General features: G+C 43.8%; 1 protein-coding gene across 21 annotated transcripts in view; it reads right to left on the reverse strand.

Annotated features, from left to right (window-relative positions):
• The window catches only part of LOC118503099 (protein kinase C, brain isozyme-like), a 62,081-nt gene that overhangs the window by 24,185 nt on the left and 16,702 nt on the right, over nucleotides 1–21,194 (reverse strand). For 20 of the 21 annotated variants that reach the window (XM_036036016.1, XM_036036018.1, XM_036036007.1 and 17 more), the window contains exons 3-5: nucleotides 4,269–4,300; nucleotides 3,651–3,733; nucleotides 972–1,083 (exon numbers count right to left, since the gene is read on the reverse strand). In XM_036036016.1, coding sequence (XP_035891909.1) covers nucleotides 972–1,083; nucleotides 3,651–3,733; nucleotides 4,269–4,300 — 227 coding nt within the window. The remainder of the gene's footprint in view (nucleotides 1–971; nucleotides 1,084–3,650; nucleotides 3,734–4,268; nucleotides 4,301–21,194) is intronic. The other variant, XM_036036029.1, reaches the window with a different exon arrangement.

Here is a 21,194-nt window from a genome sequence, read left to right on the forward strand (position 1 = left end):
TCGAAAACACTTCAAACTATGAAGTTTTAACAAGAGAAATCAATGGCATAAATAATATAAAGTCAATTTGAAATAAAAATACCTCATACAGTTTTATATCAAAACGGTAAAATGGTAAAAAAGATGAAAAATAATGTACCACAATTCCATCCATACTCTCATTCACACGTTTCTTATTTCATATAGCAAAACATTTAGAAGTTTTATTTATATCACTAGAAAACTACTGTCTACAAAGCAAGAAGAGAACAACAACAAACTCTCCTTAAGAAGAACGTTCACACGCAAGATAAAACATATAGAAGAAGAAGAAGAAAAATGGTAAAACCACGTGCAGAACATCTTGTTATCGTATAGCGATCGAGAAGAGTAGTTGAAGAAATAACGACAAAAACAACAAATAAAGCAGAAAATCGCTAACAGCATACAGAAGTAGAGAGAGAGCGAGAAAAATGTTTCAAAAATAGCTCCGTTTCACCGCTTTGCTAAAACGGGACAACGAACGAATGCACAAAACTAGGGTGCTATCGGTGATGCAGTGAATGCAATGTTTGTCGATTGAAGTGTGATGATGTATTAGTATTAACTGCCTGTTGTCTCAAATCTACCGATGAGAGCGTAGATAGTGGTATTTTTTACTTTAATGCTACCATAATTTGTGTGTAGAAAATGATGCGTCAATCTGCGATACTCAAACACAAACACACCAATGCGTACGGCGATGTGTTAAACAGCTGTGTGTTAGTTGTGTAAAAAGACAAAAGTCTTAAACAGAGAGAGAGAGACAGTAGAAAAGTGACAGAAAGTGGGACGAGTGTAAGCTAGCGCCACATAGGACATGGAAAAACAGGGGGAAACAGGAAGAAAAACACGGAGGAAGGGGAGAAAGACAGACAGATTTTACAGCGAAAAACGGAAACAAATGGAACAAATAAAAGACAAACGTCAAGAAACCATGGTGAGATCTTTACCTGTACACTTAAGCCCCTGGTGGATCAAACCGTACAACAGCGAACCACAGTGATCGCAAAACGTTGGACTCGAATAGGTCCACACTTTAAACTCATGCTTGGTACGGGTGTCCTATATTGGAGGTTTTTCGGTATGTTGGTACGTGTTTGTGTGTTTTTGTTGGTGGATTGTTTTGATTTATCGTTATGTTTGACAACAGACAGGTTATGTTGCACGATCACATGCATCGTATTTTCCACGCCCGGGTTTGTTTTTTTAAATATTTTGTAATCCAAATGATCGCCGCCGTGGTGAGAGAAAGGTCGAAGGTAAAAGGAAAATGTAGGAGAACATGTATATTTATTTATGTATTGGTTTGTTTTGCATCAACAGGTATCATCGAAGAGGGAATTTGATGATTCAAATTGCACGCCGTTGTAGGTGGTTTTTAGTTAGCAGAATCGTTGGAAGTTGGGAGTTTATGGTGACGGGTGGTGTAGTGTTGCGATGGTCATGTGAATTTTGAGGAGTTGAATGATGACAAATCATTAAAACAAAAAGAAAATTAAAGAATAGGAGATCCATTAGAACAGTTTGACAAACGGAAATTCACGATTACGCTTCGATTCTACAATCTGCTAAAGGAGCAAATGAATAAAAAAAAGCTAGCAGGATAAGAAACAATCAATTTCTTGAGATATCTTTTTCCGGTTTGTCAGGTAGTAGATATTTTATTTTAAATTATAAATTAATGAGAAATAATTAAAAAAAAATTACTCAAATGACTTTCGGAAAAAATAAAATGATTTGTGCATAGGTTTTTTGAGTAACAAAACATAACGTAAAGCTATAATCAGCAAAACTCTATTCTATTGTTTTCTATTCTATAGCGCACACACACATAAACGTAGCAAATCGTAGCGTCCTCCGGAACCTTTCCTGAGCTCTTCAACCAATTATTTATTATTTTAGTTTCTAATTTTTGCTCTTCAAAGCTAATCTGGCACCAGAGGAAAACCGATTGGCCGTCTCAGACACAGCAGCATCAGCAGGAAAAGAATTACAAACAATCAAACATTTGACACGATGCTTCAAGCCAGCACATGTCCCTCTATTCTAAAGGCATCCTCAGAAGACCACTCAGCAATAAGAACAACTCACTTCGCTAGGTAGAAACGCTATCGCAAGATTCGTCTATAAACTAAGTTACTTCTTTTTATATTTTCTATACTATATCATCGAAATGGAACCATCCTCACGCGCTCAGGTCATGCATAACAAACGCTCGAAGGAGGAAAAACACACGTGTGATAAATTGTAGATAACAAAGTGCTCATTATGTTCATTCTTTTTACAAGCTCGGGTCGCGATTGGCCTATTACTACCTACACTAATCCTCGTTTCCTGTGCTAAGAAAGAAAAGCTTCGCTGCGATAATTAATAGCGATAATTTATTTATAAAAACAAGCAAACTGTTAACAATAGAGCATGAATCAAATTAATCCTGCTTAGAACAAACAACGCATTGGATCGAAACAATACACGGTGGAGAGCTTTTGTGGGTCACTTTTCTGTTGCTTCTTTTTTTTCGGGAGGGATTGGCTCGGAAGGCTCGGAATAAAGCATTCAAAGGATAAACTAATTACCACGTATTTTCACTTCATTAGGTGCTTGGATTAATGGTGAAAGTTTATTCGGTTTGCTGAGAGGAAAACAAAAACCGGTACAGTTTATAATATTCTGAAGCATTTTTTGGGTCTTCACTCGCCCCGATAGGTAGCAGTGATAATGCCGCAAACGGTACGTTACATTCCAGATGTCATCGCAACGCACGGCTTGCACAATTCATTGTGCATCATATTTCATTGTTGGCGAGAGTTAATTTACCGCCCGTTAACCGTTTCATTCAATTAGCGAACGCAAACGATCCTCAACGTTGGGGGAGAGAGAGTGAAAGCAGAAAAAAGGCCCAACAGCCAAGAAAACAAATACTAAAATCACTGCAACGGCCAATGGTACACAGCCGAACCAGCGACGCACCAGCAACCATCGTCCACAGGCAGGTCCGCAGATGATTTGTTAAATTAAATGCAAAAACGAACAAGTATGCACAGCACGGTCACGGTGGACCCCGGGTGGATAGTCAAAATAAAACATAAATTACACTTCCACGAAAAGACTAAGGAGACCCGACCCCACTGCGAAAAAAGGGGTCGTAAAACAAATTGAGCGAAGAACAGGAAAGTGAGTAGAGAGAGAGAGAGAGAAGAAGAAGAAAAAAAGCAAACACCGGTGCCGTAAGATTTTCCGTGCTGGAAGAACCGGTAAGATTAACCTTTGGATGAAGCTATTTTTATTCCGAGCCTGGGAGAAGGAGCTGGTAAAATGAGGACTGAGGTGGAAAAGCAGGAAAACTATGGAACGAGTTGAGCGAATCTGCCACAAACGAAGCAAAAACGCATACCGCGATCCAAAATTAATTTAGCTCCATCGCAACGCTTTGCAGATAATAAATAGATAAATCTATTAGCGCGAAACATAAAACGAAGGCTATCGAAGAGCAAAACATTTTCTAGCTTTCACGTGAGATTCTAATTTAAAAGCAAAAAATAATTTACAAAGGAACAGATTTTCTTCTCCTTGCTGTGGCAATATAATACTGGATTATTGTAGGTAAGCTGTAAAACGATTGTACTTACATCGGAATCTGCTCCCTTATCCGCACCCGGACACTTGAAGGTAACGTACTCGTGACATCGTTTGTGAACGACAAAGGAACAAACTGCAAAAGAAAGAAGAAAATTAGAAAGTGACATTTAAGTAAACATTTGTAAATAAGAAAACAATATAAAACATACAACAAGAGAGTAATGCAGAGGAAAACCAAAGTGTAAGTTAAAAACTTCATATGACAGTCGTTAAAAAAGCACCAAAAATATAAAAGAAGAAACATAACGAACAAAACCAAAAAAAAAAACGACTGAAAATCTTATTACGATATACAAACAAGGTTAAAAAAATAATGAAAAAACTTTAAAAGATTGGACAAGAAAAAAGTGAATGCAGAAAAATAAAGAAGAGATAAAAATTCAAAGGATTATAAAAAATAATAAAATATGAAAATAACCAAATAAATCAGTATGAAATGCAGAGAATAATCAAACTTTTACACAATAATCAATCTAAAGGAGATCAATAGTTTAAATAATAATAAAAATAATAAAAAGTCGACAAAATGAAGCATCTGATAAGAAATCCGTAAAAGAGAGCAAAAAGAAATTCAAAAAAGAGTAATAGAATCACAACAAAAAACCTACCTTGACATTGGAATCCTTGCTTGCCAAAGCCCCTGTTTTGTGTTTCGATAAACGATTAAGAACACCATTGAACGATGGCACGATGGTTAGGTCATGAAAAGAGAAGAGCAGAAAATACAATTATTTAACCGCTGACCGGATTAATCAAAACTGCGAAAGGTGGGTTAAGGGCTCCTTTTTCATACGATTTTCATCTTTCTACCACTGACGGCCAGTTACACTTCGTTTGTGCTTTGCAAATATTTTATCCCCAAGAAAAAAACCCTAAATCGATCCTATAAAAATAAAGCTAACTCACATACCTAAAAACCGAATCCAATCAATAAACAAATTTAAATAAAATCCTCAAGCCCGACGCGCTGTGCCTGGCGTTACTTTCCCTTTAAGGATCCCCGCGTACGGACGAGAACAGGCCGACGCTCAGGCACTTTCCAAAAACCTTCATGACAAAACCGCACGCACGTCGAGATTTTTACGCTACGGGCGGGTTTTTTTTTTGTGTGAGCCTGCCCTCCTTCATTTGGGGATGAAATTGATGAAGTGATATTATGTAAACGTCTGCGAGGGAATGGAGAGAGGGAGAGACGAGAGTGCGAGATCCCTCCAGACCAAAAAAAAAGGAATGGAAGCGTGTTTGTGACGCGCCGTTTGTCATAATAATTAAATTTTCCGAACACTGCCCAGCTGGTTTCTGTTGTCGTGTGTATTTTCGTGCTGTGTTTGTTTTGCTTTGGGCCAACCACCGCCCAGGGTTGGCCCCCTTCGGTATGCCTTTCATTTTTTTTTGTGCTTCATTTGTTACCGAACCGTTCTGTCCAGCGCTTAACTCGCTACCGTTCATCAAACGGTAACAGTTTGTGCCGAACATTGACCACTGACCACCACCGCGACGCTGTTGTTCACACGAAAAACCCGTAATTCAATTCGTGGCCGCGTAAAGTGTACCAGGGAACGTTAATTTCACGCTGTAACTAGACGTTAACGTGTTGGAAAGCAGATTTTTATCAACCGATGGGAACTGCGTTTGGAATGAAGCTTTGCTTTCTCTTAATTACTTCTTAGGTTTCTGTTAGCTTTCGATAGGCTTCTAGTGGGTAGAGGGAGCATAGAGAAAATAAATAATTTATGGAGACTCATTTAAAAATTATTTGCTTCGGATAAGTCATCAATTCCGGGCCAGGCCATATGATTAATTATTTCACAAACTGATCGTATATAAAGGCTTTCTCTCCTGATTTTCTTCCTGCTAATAACGCTTTGCTTAGTCCTTTGAACGTTCTTTATCATGCAGATTGCATACCTTCAGGCGTGAATACACTATTTCTCTTAATTAGTGGGATTACTCTGCTCAGCAAGTGTGGGAAGCTACGATTCTTGATGAACTATCGTATTAATTTCTATTCAAATCCGATTCCCCTTCCTCCCGGTTCAACACGCAACTATTCTCAGATTGTTTTCCCCAATATCCTCCCACGAAACACATTCACCACATAATTGAATTCATATTTACTCTACCCTGTGGCTATGCCACAGTCGTTTTTTTTTTCGTTCGTCCTCCATCTCAACATAATTGATTACGGCCCGATTCGGCTTGCCCGTAACCGTGACAGATGCCGTAAAATAAACCGTACAAATCCTATTTCCGGTTTCGCACTGATTGTTCCGCTCCCTCCTACCACCTCTGACGGGGCAGCTTGCTATAGTGTGGGAAAATCAAATTTCCATCCAGCACAGGATGAAGCGGGCAGCGCGCGTTAAAGCTATTGAACATAAATAAACAACACAAAACAAACACTTCGTACTCAAATAGTAATCCTTGCTTCCCATCCCCACCCAAATGGGGTGAGGATACTTCAGGGAAAACATTTCCCGGTCCCCCGGCCTGATTTGATCTTCATGGTAATGAGGGCGAATAAGCTTAAGGTCTCATCGGCTGTGAAAAGCTCCCCATTCTTGGGAGCATTGGAGAGTTTTAAAGCAAATCAAAATAGCTTCCACATAATTTTGCACCCCAAAACGCAAGATTCCGGCAAAAGGTGACGCAGGTAATTTCGGCAGCCATTTTCCAGCCGTAGCTTGCCGTCGTTGCTCTTTATTTATTATGGCGTGAAAATTAAATGAGCTGCTCCAAGAAGCGAAACGAGCTGAGACGGTGAAGTTCGTCAAAAAGCCTATCAAAACCCATCATCCATAAAGCAACAGCTTCCGACACACACACAGACACAGACTTGGCTCATCCGGAAGGTTCTTATCGGAAGGACGATGTTGGTTGCTGGCAGCATATGGAACGTGTCGTTCTCGTGTCGCCGTAAAATCGTTCAAAACCCAGCAAACACCGGCGGAGGTTCTTCTGGCTCGTTCAATAATTTACACGCATAATTTCCTCCCACCCGATGGAAAACTCCCGCCTCTCCTTTCCCTTCCAGCCAACCGCTGCACTTTTCCAGCTGATTTTCGTCCGGATATCCGACCGGTTTTATTGCGAAGCAATCATTGCCGTCCGTCCGTCGCTTCTCGGTGGCCAGCGATAAGATGCTTCTGCAGGTGATGGAAACGAATTAATGCAAACAGGCAGCGTGAAGATCGCCACCGTTCCAGCCGGCCTTTCCCTCGATTCACCCCGTCCCATAAGCTCGGGGAAAAATTGCCAAAGAGACAGGGCTCGAAAGCTATGCGCATCAATATTCCTAACGACAGGCGGGCGCTGGAATTGCTTGCTCCGAGATCCGACTTCTAGGATCCGGCGAGCGCAAAGGATCGAAATTCGAAATGAATATTTAATCGTGTAATTTATTCGGTTGCACTTGCCTAACAATTCATCCCCGCAACCCAGTCCGAAAGATCTCCCACCGCCAAGGGAATAGAGTAGAATATTCTCACGCACTTATCTACTCGGCCTACACTCACACACACACACACGCCCGTGTCCACGGGTTCATCATCGACGAAACCCATTAACTCTCGGGCTGGTGTGGCGACCTTGTGCGAATCCACAGGGCCATTCGTTTTCGTAATGGTTCCCTGCCCGAAATATGGTGATAATGGCAATGAGGGCTGAGCGCGAGCGAGAGAGAGAGAGAGAGGGAGAGAGTGAAACAGAAAAAAAACTCTTGTCCCTTTTCGCTTCCACATGATGGATGATGGTCCGATACTGAGGAATATCGAGTTCGACGTAAATTAAACACTACTCCCCCCCCCCCCCCTTTTGCGGAGGCTTTTGCGTCGCCAGCAAGATTTTCACTTCAGCTCTTGGGCGAAACCTTCCCCGAAGAGGTCGCGCCGTGTCCTCAGTAACCTGCAGCGAAGGTTGATTTATTTCCCCTTCTTACATCCATTTGCTTAATATTGGGTTTTGTTTTCTTCTTTCTCGCTTGTGATCCACTTAGTTATTCTAACGAACGACCCTCTTCGTTGTCATCGATTAACTTTTCATTTTGTTCAATGTCGATAGACGAATCTCGTCTTGTGGGAGGGTCATCTCAAGGTAAATGATACGCTTAATAAGCGTAGATACAATTTTGTTAACTGCTATTTTTATTTAATTCCCTTAAATTATAGTAATGTCTTAAAATTGCATACTTGTAGGAATAAAATACGGTAATTCTTCAAGTCTTTTAAATTATGGAAATCAAGAGCGCCTAAATTTGTGAAATTCATGCAAATTGAGTTGTGATATTGAAAAATGAAGCAATCTTGTATAAATTTTCATTGTATTTTCTTTGAGGAAAATGTATTTTATAAGAATGAAGTTTCAATTTGCCAGCGTGAATACCGAGAGACAGATCGCCTAGTTTTAGGCAATTTCTGTAACATAAGGAGTTCTTTCAGTGTCTTGTCTAAGTACTAACGAAGAGGTAAGTAAGCAAAGCTTTCCAATCCAATTAAGAATTCTTGCCAGTCATAAAAAACTTATTAAAAATAACAATATAAAGACTTGTGAATAGAAACTCTAATAAGTTTTCTTTAATCCAATCTAAACTGTTCAAAAGCTACCGAAACCTACTCTAAAAACATTAACATCTTTCCTCCACGGGGAAAACTTACTCACAGCAACAAACCAAACACCAAGCTTGTGTTCTAGCCTTCACTAAAACTGCTGCCACCACACAGACGACAATTATTGTACTTGCCGTACCACGCCAAAGACTTTGATCTGTACACCACCGTACAAAAGAATGGGAAAAAGAAAATTCGCTGTACGCGGTAGCTTTTTCGTTCCACCACCAGCAAGCGCGTAAATGTGAACGCGACCAGTAGAAAAGTCAAATTTCACTCCAGCAGCCAGTGCAAAACCGAAGCAAACGAATTGCCCCCACACCGACAAACAACGTAAACAACGGGCAACGACGTCGAGGCCGAAACATTTGGCTACAGCCGGCGGCCATCAAGCAGCTGCTACTGTATTGTGGCCGCTATTCAAGACGACGAAAAAGAAAACACCCTCCTTTCCACGCCCGTTTCACCAGCCCGTGTGCCTGTAGCATCTATTGGTGGTGGGAATCCATTACCCAGCGGAAATCAACCGAAACCCGAAGCGCAACAAAAAATCGTACAGGGCGACTAAAAAAGTTGTAGCCCCGGTGCGCGAACAAATGCGATAGGAAATTTGGATCGGTTCCGAACCGCCCCCCCCCCCCTCCCCCCCGGATACTACCCCAGTGTGGTTGAAATTGAACCAGCCTTACCACCCTGACCACCAGAATCCTTCTCCTCCCCCCCAAAAACAAAACCTTTAAGACGTCAAAAAGCTAGAGCTAAAGCACCTTCTTCACAGCGACCTCTCGCGAACGTCCTTTTTCCCCTACCCCGTCCCAGCAAGCGTCGAAGGAGGAAAATGCAATATCTCAGAAACCAACCGCAAACAAAAAAGAAGGGAAAACAAAACCAGAAACTTGCGAGAGAAAACTGGAAGCTGGCTGACAGCAGTTTTGCAAACCGTCGTGGGAAACTGTGGCGCTTCGGGGGTCGAAGTCGCAGTACAATACAAAGAAGCCGGAGAAAAGCTGGACAAGCTGCGGTGCGCGGTCGAACCGAAACCGAGAGGAACAGATTGTTGGGAGAAAATTGCGAAAAAGCGCTTAATAGGAAACGGCTATCACACCGAGCACGACGACTAACCGAATGGGGTTGACTTTATTTCTCGACTTAAGACGTGACGGTGCGATAAGAAAATAAAATCGAACAAAAATAAGTAAGTAAAACTATGAAAAAGAGCAGAAATTTATTAACTTATGTTTTTCTTGTTCGTCGCCTTCGATCAAGAGCTTTCCCCTACCGTCACACGCTCAAATGTAACTTTATAATCGTTATCACACATTCACCAATTATGTGATTCAATACCGTCAGCAATTAACTTAACAGACGCTGTCGAATGGCCGAACGACCTGTTACATTCGCTTTGTGGGAAGCAACAGAAAGAAATTGGGTTCCGCGTATCACCGCGCTTCTGTTGCCAAACCAAACCATCCAGAAAACTGGTTTTGCAGGCTTTTGCTGCCGGCTGTGAACGTTGTTGTGTGAATCTTCTTAAATACTTTTCCCTTTTTATGTTTGGTCTATTTTTCTTGCCCTCTTTTTTTGTCCCATGTGAGGCGATTCGTTCTTCAACGTAAAGTTTTCCATTTTGTATGTGTGTGTGTGCACGACTTTGTACGGTATGCCCTCGAGTGTCACCCACCAAAAATGAGCACAAACATGTGAGAGAGAGAGGGACAGAAGTTAAGGTTGAAAAAGTTTCGGAAAACCCTCAGTACAAACACTTGCGTCACCCCGGTAGGTTCCCGGTAACGTTCCAGGTACAAACACACACACATAGAGAGCTAAATGTACAAAAAACGGCCTCTCGGGAAGACGCTGCTCTGCTGTTTCTGGAGTTTTTCGTGTTTTATGCTATTGTTTGCCTCACCACGTCGTTTCCTCCTTTCGCCAAAAAGGCTTGACGAACAACCAAGGAGCGCTGGAGGAAAACTTGCTCCAAAAGACGAAAACTAAGCGTGGAAACAGTAGCAGATAATGTGGTGAGTAGCCGAGAGACGGGGGACGGAAAACCGCAGGGCGGTTTCATCTATACGAAACCTTGCATGAAATACCCTTCAGCAAGATCAACATTTCTGAGAAAGTTGTGTACGTGTGCCTGTATCGCTCACCGAACCAAGTGCCGAAAATTCCTACTCCGTACAGCGTGAGACCTCCTCCTCAGGACTTCTTATCGAGCTGACAAATATTAATTTAGAAACCCGACTTCTTTTGCTTCCTTTTTTTCTTTCCCTGTCCATCAAGATTGGTCATTTTCTTACGTTCGTTAAAATTGTTACAGATTGTGTTTGTGTGTGTGTGTTTCATTTTTTGTGCCGGTTTTTCAATAAACGCAAAATCCAACGGACGAAAGATTGTGCTGATGACCAGAAGGTGCTAGTCACCTCGTTCTCCAACATCGGGTTATCGTTGTGATAAAGTTTTGTTCGTTCCGTTTTTTTTCTCTCTCTCTCGCTTGCTAGTCTCGGGAGGGATTTCGTAACCGAAACCCAAGCCCATAATGTTTTCAAGTCACAGTTTTCCATTTTCCTTATCGTTTGTCGCCTGGTTTCTTTTGGGACCCGGTCAACGGCAGCGTACGGACAAGAAGGAACATTTAGGCGCTGACGTGATGAATGACCGATGTCAGATCAGGATAAAAGTTTTTTTTGCATCCTTTTTTGTTCCTGATGCCTAACCTTCGTTAGTCAATATGTCTTTTAGAACTTTCCGCAGAGAGGTGTGGCTTGCACAATTGGTGCTTTAAAATATGCTTTTTTGGGTGCTACAAGCTCTACTATGAAAAAAAAACTCAAGACATCTGGAAGAAACGTAAGGTTTGGGAATATTATTTGTTAATGTATCAGTTTTATAGAATACGATTCGTAAATTCTAAGTTGTGATCTGGAAATTATCTTAAGCTGTAACAAACAGCTTTAAAATTGCATACTGTTAGGCGTTTTGTCAACCTTAAAGCATGTTAGTCAGTTTCGAGCGATTTGAAGTCTAGAGGCCATTGCTGATTGCTCTCAGCTTTGTGACTTTCGTGGCCTTCGATCGATGATTACTCGCATGCTTCATTAAAACTGGCTATATTTTCTGCATACTTAACGAAGACTGCATAACCTCAATTGCAACGGTATGCTAGCGAGACACATAAAAACCCCCTGTAATGTATGCAATTACTGTGATTTATTACTCGGTTGGGCTGTTTCGAAGGCATAAGTTAGTCTTGCAGTAGCTCATTTAATATGTAAGTGTCCCTGGAAAAAAAGTGAACCTCCGACTGTTATCCTTCTACATTTCATTAAGTTCTAATTGTATGCTTTCCAAACCTTCCTTTACATCTCATTATCAAATAAATCGTTCCAACTCCCTAACACCCTCTTGCACAAAGCTTCCTCTGTATGCAGTCCGTATTAAAATCGCTCCATCGTCCGTTCGCGTTGGAATGTTGATAAATTTCATTAAAATCGTTCATCCCGAACCGTTTCTAGTGTCACGCTGACGTTTGCCAAGCACCGACACCGAGTATGATTGAATTTGCACCTAGACCCATCACAATCCCTCTTGGTTGGGTGGCTTCTCGAATGTCGTCAGTTACCTGCTTCTCGCCCCCCCCCCCCCCCTGGTTTGCGGTGGAATTTACTTCACCATCCAGCTCACCAATCCAGCAGAAAGAGAAGCCAGAATAATTTACACACCAAGTCACTCCCAGCATTTGGCGTGAGCCAGTGTCGTGCCGAAGGAAAACATAAAATTCCCGAAAAACGTCACACGGGTGGTAATAGGATTTTCGTACCGCTGCCGTACCGCCCGACCGAGAAGACACGTCGAGGACACGCCAGACGTTGAAACGTTGGTCTTCCGCGTCGATTTGCGACAACTCCCTCGAGAAGGAAGACTTAACGAATGCTACACCGGAAGGACGATGGTACAATGTTGAAAATTCATTTCTTTTCGAACGTGTGCCATTGCATTTATTATTAAATAAGGTACAAAACTGTAACGCTGTACGTGTTCCTGGGATCCACAGAACACGAGAAGCACAAACACATACGAGAGTCCCGTTGAAAAAGTTCCGCTAATGCAACTAACAGCAGCAGCAGCAGCAGCAGCAGCATACGGCAACCAAGGGCTTTGTGTCGGGAGTTTTACAGTAGAGCATGTTGTGGCGATTTGGGACCACTTCGGTCCACACAATTTTCGGTCAGCACGGACGATGAAGTTCAAATTTGTCGCTTTATTTAATTTGCACCCTTTATCTAGTGTGAAGCGTGCGGAAAACTGTTTCTTCGAACCGGGAACCTCTGTGGTGTGTTTATTTTTATCAACATTTCGCAAGTCTTCCATAGCACTCTGGTAACTCGCTGGCTGCTCGCTTCTGTTCTTCTGCAATCCGCATTACATTTGGATAGTACAAGTGTTGCGAAAGAACAGCCTGAACTAGTTTAAGAGTATTTGGGTGACAATATTGTATCCAACACAAGCCACGCAGACAAATTAAGTCATCATTTCGAAGGAGAACACTTCGACTCTTGCCAGTCGGATTTGCCATGACAAGGTACAGTGGTACAAACGTCAGCCGGTCCTTCGATACGGATTTCTGGGATTGGGCACGAGTTTCACGCTCTCTTGAAAGCTTTCCGCTTAACGACGACTGTATTTCAGCTGTATGTTTGTATACGAAACCCCGACACGTCTACAACACGTATTGTGACAGGAACTTTAGCTTGCATCTATTTTGTTTTAATTTTCCTTTTCTTGCCGTTTCGTGTGCTGAGATCGTTACGTAAATTTTACCTCGTCCATATTCCACACCGAGTACTCCGCCATCAGTGAACCGTTGAAGGCGTCGGCATCTGCGTGCGTTGGAAGCCGACAAACTGTTGCTGTACAAGTTTCCGTATGCTTCCGTAACCGTCACCCGTATTTCGTACAACCACACCGATCAGAATCTCATTTGCCTTCCGAACTTGTTGTGGTACAAGCCACAAGCGTCCCTAGAAGACCCCGTTTTTTTCTCACGGTCCTGACGCTCGCTCCACCGTCATCTTCGCTCTTGGAAGAAGCGCTCCGATCGAAGAAAATTGACGGCCGAACGGCACAAAAGGGTTAGGCGAAACGGTAAACGGTAGCTTAAAACCGACCGAGGTTGATGAGATGAAAGGCAACTCGATACTTTGGGCTTTGGGAAATGTTGTTGGAGGATTTTGTTTTTTTTTTTTTGAGCTGCTTCACCATAAACATGGCCTACCTCAAAACCGAGCCGAGATGGAGAGCTGGGCCGTGTGGAGAGCTAGCGTGCCAGGTGATTGTTTCAGATCAAAAACGTTTCCAAACACACAGACTCGGCCCACTAGCAGCTCGAGTGGACACGTTCGATAGGCAAGGTCGACTAGGGCGGGTCCTCTTTGGGCCACGGCAAAACGTCAGCATCAGCAGCCTCTGGTCATTTTCTGATCATTTTTGTCTCGGTCCCCAACATCCAACATCAAAATCCAGCTCCAAACAAGCAAAAACAGGACATGAAAACAGACGAGATGAAAAGCTCTGCGATGGGGGATTGGCAGAAAAACTTGTTGAACCAGGACGATGACCAACCAACCAGCACACAAGCACACCGAGGCACTACCGGGACGCTGGAAATAGAATACCTGCCCTGTTTGGTTCGCTTTTCGACTGGTGGGATCCAGCAGATCTCCGTACCGATGAACCGGTAGATCTCCCCAGCTTTGCCGAAGCTATCCTTGTGATGTGTGTGTGTGAGCACTTTTTTCCCAACGCCATCAGAACATGATATCCATCCAGCAGTGGCGTTATTTCATTCCTGTGACTGAGCACAAGCTATTTCCATATCGCACACCATCGTGTTTGCCATTTAAGCCACTCCACACACCAATCACCCACTGTTAGCATCTCCGTCCAGGGTCCGGGGGGAAAATAAGCCCAAGCATCCAAGGGCATTCGAGATCAAAGGGGTTTATAAATAGGACAGCACGACACAAAACCATGTCTTAAATCATGGAGCAAGCGACTGGGCACGGTCTGGCAAAGGCTCCGCAAGGTTATATGTTAGCAGTAATAACTTAATTTCGCTTCGCCCCGTTTTTGGCTGGTACAAGATCTGAAAAGCTTGATGGAATTTCCACCAACTCCCATTGTAGCGGTAATTGCAAATTCACATTACCAGCTTCACCTAGCTTCTAAATGGTTTCGATTACTGTAGCCATTACAGCTCAATATCCGAGCCAGCCCACTTCAGCCTTTACCGAGGCCCCGATGGAGTACGCAACTACGCTCCCACCGGGCACAAGTACATTCAACGAAATTGATTACTGATACTGATCTTCAATAGACGACGCTCCCGCACTGAGGGAGCCGGTTCGGGTTTCCGATAGCTGTGATTTCCCACTACGCATCATCGTCAACGCTAACGCTCCCCCAATCGTTCAATCACGGCACCAAATCCAAAAGCCACAACCGGTACGTAATCTAAATCTCAAGCATTTCTTGATTTACCGGTTTGCAAAATCAGTGACATCCTTCGGTGAGCGTCGAGTGGGTTCCGTCACTTGAGCGAGCTCTCCCCAGAGGAAGATCGGATGCTCTGGAGGCACATGCTATCAAATCAACGCCCAACGATGGATCGGAGGGATACAGGGGCGCCCCACACGATATCGAATACCGCACATCTCACTTGCGATCCGAGAATCGAGAAGTTCCGGATAAGAAGCGGATGAGGAGATGGTCGTGATGGCGTAGCAGCAGAGCAGCCTTTTGCGATAGGTGCAAAAACGATTCAAGATAATTCTAATGAATTCCTAACAAGTGTCTGGCACTTGCTGCAAATGGACAATGGACAGGAGATCCAACTCGGAGCATATTCAATGAGCAAATATCACTCGTACAGTGCGGCGCGAATAGACAAAACGTCCCACTCATTATTATTTGGAATGCTTAACAATAGCTGTTACGAACGTATAGTGCCGACATTTTCACTATTTCTTTACCTTTACCTAGTCAAGAATTAGAGGGACTCATTAACTTTGGAGAAGAGGACATATTTTGCAACATTTCTTTGTATAGATGAAACTACTAGCTTAGAATTATTTGATGACTTAAGAAGTGTAATTACTATGTAAGTAAAATATTCACTTTGTGTCAATATCTCGCTTCATGTGTCTTTCATAAAACACAAAGTTTATCACAGAGTCCCACTTTATACCGCCTAGAATTACCAGCACTCATTAACTTTGAGGTATGCGTCCAGTTTTTCTTCTTGAACTGTAAGCAATTCATTAGCGTCGTACTATACCATCCCCATCGAGCCAACTCCATGCCAACCAAGACTTTCTAGCACAATTACTTCCATCGGTCCGGTCAACCGAGCGGCCAACCGTTCCGGAGATAAACTGTGGAATTTACGTTTGCTATTCACCATTGAATGAAATCGAAGAAAGCACCCGCCAGGATCGCCCATCTTCATCTCGTACAACTGCAGAATCCGTACTTCCAATCCCGGTCGAACAACACGAGAAAATGTTGTTTGGAATTTTCCATCATCCTTCGAGCTGCTGGAGCTTCTTGGCTCTCACTTAACCTTGCGGCCCAGTAGAAACGAACAATATTGGAATGGGTGGTGAGATTTATCTTGCCCCTTGCGTTTCCTTTCTAACAAGGAGAAGGAGTAGAGAAAAAAAAAGGCTGAGCTCTTATTTGTCCACGAGCTAGATTGCGGCGATAGGCAAGTTCCGAAAGTACGAACACAACAGGTTGCCCAAGCACGCAGCCCACGCAAACAAGGAACGGACGGAGGTAGCTTCGTGGAAAAAAACGATCCTTCCAGGGAGAAAACGACGCAATGCCCAATCCGTTTCGGAAGCCCGATGCCGATGGTAAGATTGGTGTTCCTTACGACCAACACGTACTTCGCCAACTAATGAGTGAGGAACCATTTTTCCTCTCGCGCCTGCAAAGGTCAACTCGCACCACTCTCGATCGATCTGTTCACGATGCAAACGAGCCATGCTGATGAGCCTAAATGTTCTCATCTATATGCCCACAGACAGAACTCCCACCAGCCTTTGCCTTCGAAGGAGGTCACATTCTCATAGACAACGAGCACCATTTCCCAACCGACCCACACGTGGAACGTTGAGCAAACCGAAACCTACTCGCGAAAGGAAAACTACCAACGTACTAATCGTACGCCGCCACCCCTAACGCGACACAGACAATCCACGGGAAGGGGGGAGGAAGAGGGGGGGGGGGGGTTTGCGACATCCTGCACGACCTTTATCCTCCCGCGTACCACAGGCGAATCGCTTTCCGGGAAAACCCAGCCTGTGTTGCATTTAAATTTGACATTTACCGACCGAACCGAGCGGAGGATGAGCGCACAAAAACACAAGCTGCTCGTGCCTCGCGGGTATGATGAAGATGAGTGTGGCGTGGCGTACGGCGAACAGACACAAAAACAACAACGAAGCAGTTTTATTGGAGAGCCTGAAAAACACCTCCACACAATCCGCGAACCCAGTGGCAACTGTATAAAAAAGATTAAGATAAATAAATGGGGTAAACAAAAAAGGGCTGTTCTCGCCATCAACTCGTTTTCTTCGCCATTTTGTTACCGGTTTCTTTTGCCTCTTTGCTTTATCCGCCGAAAATGAAAACAACTCCTTGAGGGAACGTCGATTGAATTAATGTGTTTGTAATACAATCAAATCAACAGCAGCATCCCGAAATGGCATGGAGCAGAAGGAGAAAAAGATGGCGCTCGGCAGGAAAAAAAAGATGGCACTGCCACAAAAGAAGCCGTTTTCCCGGCTCGATTTCCGCACCAACCGAGCAGACAACTGAGCAACCAGCAACCAGCATCACCACCAACAAAACAAAACATCATCATAAAATCCTTCGGTTATGAAGAAAAATGTTATTGCCCACATTCATCCTAATGTGGCGTCGTTTTCCGACTTTCTGTGCCTGTGTCTCTGTATTTTCCTCAACTTGAACACCAGTTGAAACAAAGCCCATCCATATTCGCTGCCCGTTTCCACCCGAGCCGACCACCTCGGTTGCATTACCAGGACGCCCATCCAGCCATTGGCCCACGGGGGGAAAAAAACTCTGAGTTAGAAGAAAAATGGCATGCTAGGCGGCATGGCCGTCGGATAAATATCTGCTCGAGAAGGTTTTGTGATTTTCGTTGAGGGGTTTACTCGTCTTTTTTTATTCATTTTTGGGGACATAACCTAATACGAGTACGTCATGATGTTTCCCTTACCCAATGGGACGCACCGACTGAAAAGGTCAAACCGATAGATTGAAACGGTGTCCTGCTGGGTGATGACGTCACTATTTTTCCCACAGATCTAGCCGCCTATGCCCGCTTAATCTCAAACCTTTCCATCTCTCTCTCTCTCTCTCTCTCTCTCTCTGTAGTGTTGCTCTCGCACACTCTCATTTATAGCCCAATCCGCAATTTCGTACTAGACACACTTTCACTGCAATAAATCAGCGCCAGGCTCCTTCTTGAACAGTGGAAATCCTAGCGTGGAGGAAGTAGAAAAGCAAGCGACCTCCTACGCCTCCCAGCGTGGCAGAAAGGATTTAACGTGCGGGTTGATTGAGTGTCTGTGCTGCTAGCGGTGTCAGCAAAAGCATAACCTGTTGTTTGCGACCGAAATGGAAACAAGTTGATGATGGGAAAATAACAACTTCTATTGATTGTCCTGCGTTCGTTTCGGCATTTGTACATTTTGATTGTTTTTTGCTAATTGTTTGTCTGTTCACCGATTCTTGAAGTTTAAAGAACGCCCTGAAATATAGGTCTAGCTAGTCACAAGCAATTTTATATGGAGTCCGAGCGAGTTATCCAGAACCTACTCATGTATCCTGGTCACAGCTATATCTATCTCTGAGTAAGTCTGATACAAATTCTCCAAATGTTACTGCTTCTTCTTCTTCTGTGGCACTACAACCTCGAGAGGTCTCGGCCTGCCATTTCTGGCTTTCTGTGACTTAATTTTACCCGTAGAAAAGTAGTCAGCCTTTCGTACGGGGAGGCGATCTGGATGGGATTTGAACCCCGGCCTTGCCGTGTGAAGACCGGCGCCGCTTTCGCCTCGGCCACCGGACCGCCCCAAATGTTACTGCAGTTGCATAAAAAACATCAAAAATTCTTGAATTATTTATACCACATTGATAAAAGGAAAACAAAATTAAACATTTCCATAACTCTTCAAAACGGGTCACCAAAAAATGGTCCCACAACCGATATGAGCAGCTAGTTTACTTATCCTACAGACCCTGTCAAAAAATCATCAGCTGAAGCCGGTCCGTTATCTCCGACTCTCTCTCTCTGTCTCACTCTCTCTCTCTCTTTCTCTCTCTCTCTCTCTCCATCGCCACTGAGCATGGGAAAATGGGACCACCGCAAAATGAATATCATCACAGTATGAGCATAATGGTATGGGCCCCCATTTTTTTTCCCCCATCAAAAAATCCTACGTATGTGGTCAGTTCCCTCGAGGACTTACGCCTTCATCGTTTGCACCATGATGGGGAGTACCCTTTTTTGCCCCACGGTTATTGGTTGGTCAGCCGAAATGGCTACGGCCGGAGCCAGAGACGCAGATAGTGCACGCGTGTTTAACCACCAACTTACCGAACCTGTTCGGGTCACGATTTGTACAGGTTGTTGGATGGATGTATTCGGTGATTAAGGTTTCTGACCTTCTGCTCCTGTCACTACCTGTCTATCGCTGCTGCTGCGTGTGTTAAATTTCTCCCCGATTTGCTCAGCGGTTAAGGTGGAGCACCTACTACTCCACGGCTCCTGCGGCTTGTGATGGCCATTTTGTTGCAACCATCATTACGGGTTACGCTATCTAAGCCTTCCTTCCCCTTTATGGACCGAATTCAATGGGAATCGATCCATATATGTGTGTGTGTATTCTGTGGCTTTGCCTGCCATCGTCCGTATAGCTAACCACATACACACACACTCACACATATAGTCACATGGGACGAAGGCAATTTGGCCCTGAATTTCGGATGGTAGCACCGCTTCCGGTTAACCTGATCCGGGGGGGGTGCTAGCCTTCTCTTCCCTAGGCTCTAAAAAGGAGGGGGACCTGTACGGCAAAATCAGATCATGCCAGACACTCGGGAACCCCACAGTAGCAAAACCCTGTCCCGCCATCAAAAGCCCACCCCAGACCAAAAGGAAAACTCCTGGCTAAATGGTATCGATCTCCTTTCACGGCGTAAGGCTTTCGCCTCGTAAATGGAGGCGCCTAGTCGGGCGTAAAAAATCCTGCACCCCGTCCGCAAGAATATGGTTTTGGTTGAGATGGTAGTAAAACGGTGAAGCTTCCCCTGGAGGAAATCACCGCACTCACCGAGCGACCCATTTCGGCATCGAGCGCTTGGAGGCGCTCATGCACCTAAACGGCCACAGCTTTAACCGTTTATCGTTAAAACGACAGCGACAGTGTACCGCCATTGCATCATCTTTTCCCATTCCTTTCGGGGTTTTTGTGGAGAGCGTGGGGATGGCAGGGTTGTATGAAAGAGGGGGAGATCTGATGATCCTGGCCGCTAAAGATGGCACAAGGCTGGGAGGACGAGCATTTGCGGTTGGAAGATATTTGGCTTTTCGATCGATAGGCTTCTGCCCCACACACACACACACGCTGTCGTTCCTCGCAATTTTTGGTGACCCGCACCTTACCTCCGGATAAGGAGTAGAAAGTGGGTCCTTGAAGCGTGAGGGTAGGAATTTTCATTACCGTTCAACTTTACCGTAACGTAGGCTACTGCACGGTACCCGATAAGAGAGTGTGTGCCGCCCGGTCGAACGATGAGCGCTATACGGTAATAAAGTTAATTTTAGGATCAACCACATGACTTCTGGTTGGGTTTGCTGTTGCTTTTTTCTCTCCCTTCTTCAATTTCGAACTCTATCGAAAGCTCACCCAACCACGCTGATGATTATCAATCTAGAGCGAAGGAAAATTTATGTCCTTACCAGGGCGCGGAGGAGGAATTCTACAGAAGCTCTTCAATTATCGGAAATCTAATTTACCTACAATATTTTGCTGCCGAAAGTTGAAGAACTTCTACCATCAGAAGTGAAATTATCACTAGGACTCTAGTCTGGAACCTCGACAATTCTCGGAAAATGTTGATTATTTACATTAACTGTTAAAGAAAGAAATGTTCTGCGATATTACCAAAAAACTCTTCCAGTAAATTTGATCTTGTTCTATCATCATCAGAACTGAAATTATCACTAGTCCGGAACCTCGGCATTTCTCGGAAAAAATCAATCAATTACATTAACTGTCAAAGTAAGGAAACATTAGCCATGCTTCAAAAATCGCCAGAATATTGCGTCACATAAATTACACCTAGTTCTTAAAGATTTTTGCAGATCTATATAGAGTCGGCAGAGCTGATTTATTTTGTTCTTGGTTGTTGTCATTTTCTAGACAGATTCTTGAATACGACCCAAGATCCTTCGTTCAGCATAATGTACGTGATTATTATTCAGCAAATGAAAACAAACAGCGCCAAGTAACAATGTTTGCCCACCGACTCGACAGCAAATAACCGCCAATCAACGATTGACTTTCACTCGGCGCTCTCAGCACACACGGCAACTCCCTTCCCGCGTGCGGTTTAATTGATGGAAGATGTTACTCCGCTTGACGCTATTTATAGTCCACGGCATAGGACACACCCACACGTAGAACACCACCGTATAAACCACAGATGCGATGGTGGCGAAGCGGACTACTTTCATCTCCGGGACATGGATAATGTATAATGAAATAAGATCCGACATTGATTAATAGCCAAGGCAACGTAGAAAACCGCGAGGCCCCGACAACCGGCAAACCC

The sequence above is a fragment of the Anopheles stephensi genome, chromosome 2 (genome assembly GCF_013141755.1).
Source record: "Anopheles stephensi strain Indian chromosome 2, UCI_ANSTEP_V1.0, whole genome shotgun sequence".
In the NCBI taxonomy this organism is placed as follows: Eukaryota; Metazoa; Arthropoda; class Insecta; order Diptera; family Culicidae; genus Anopheles; species Anopheles stephensi.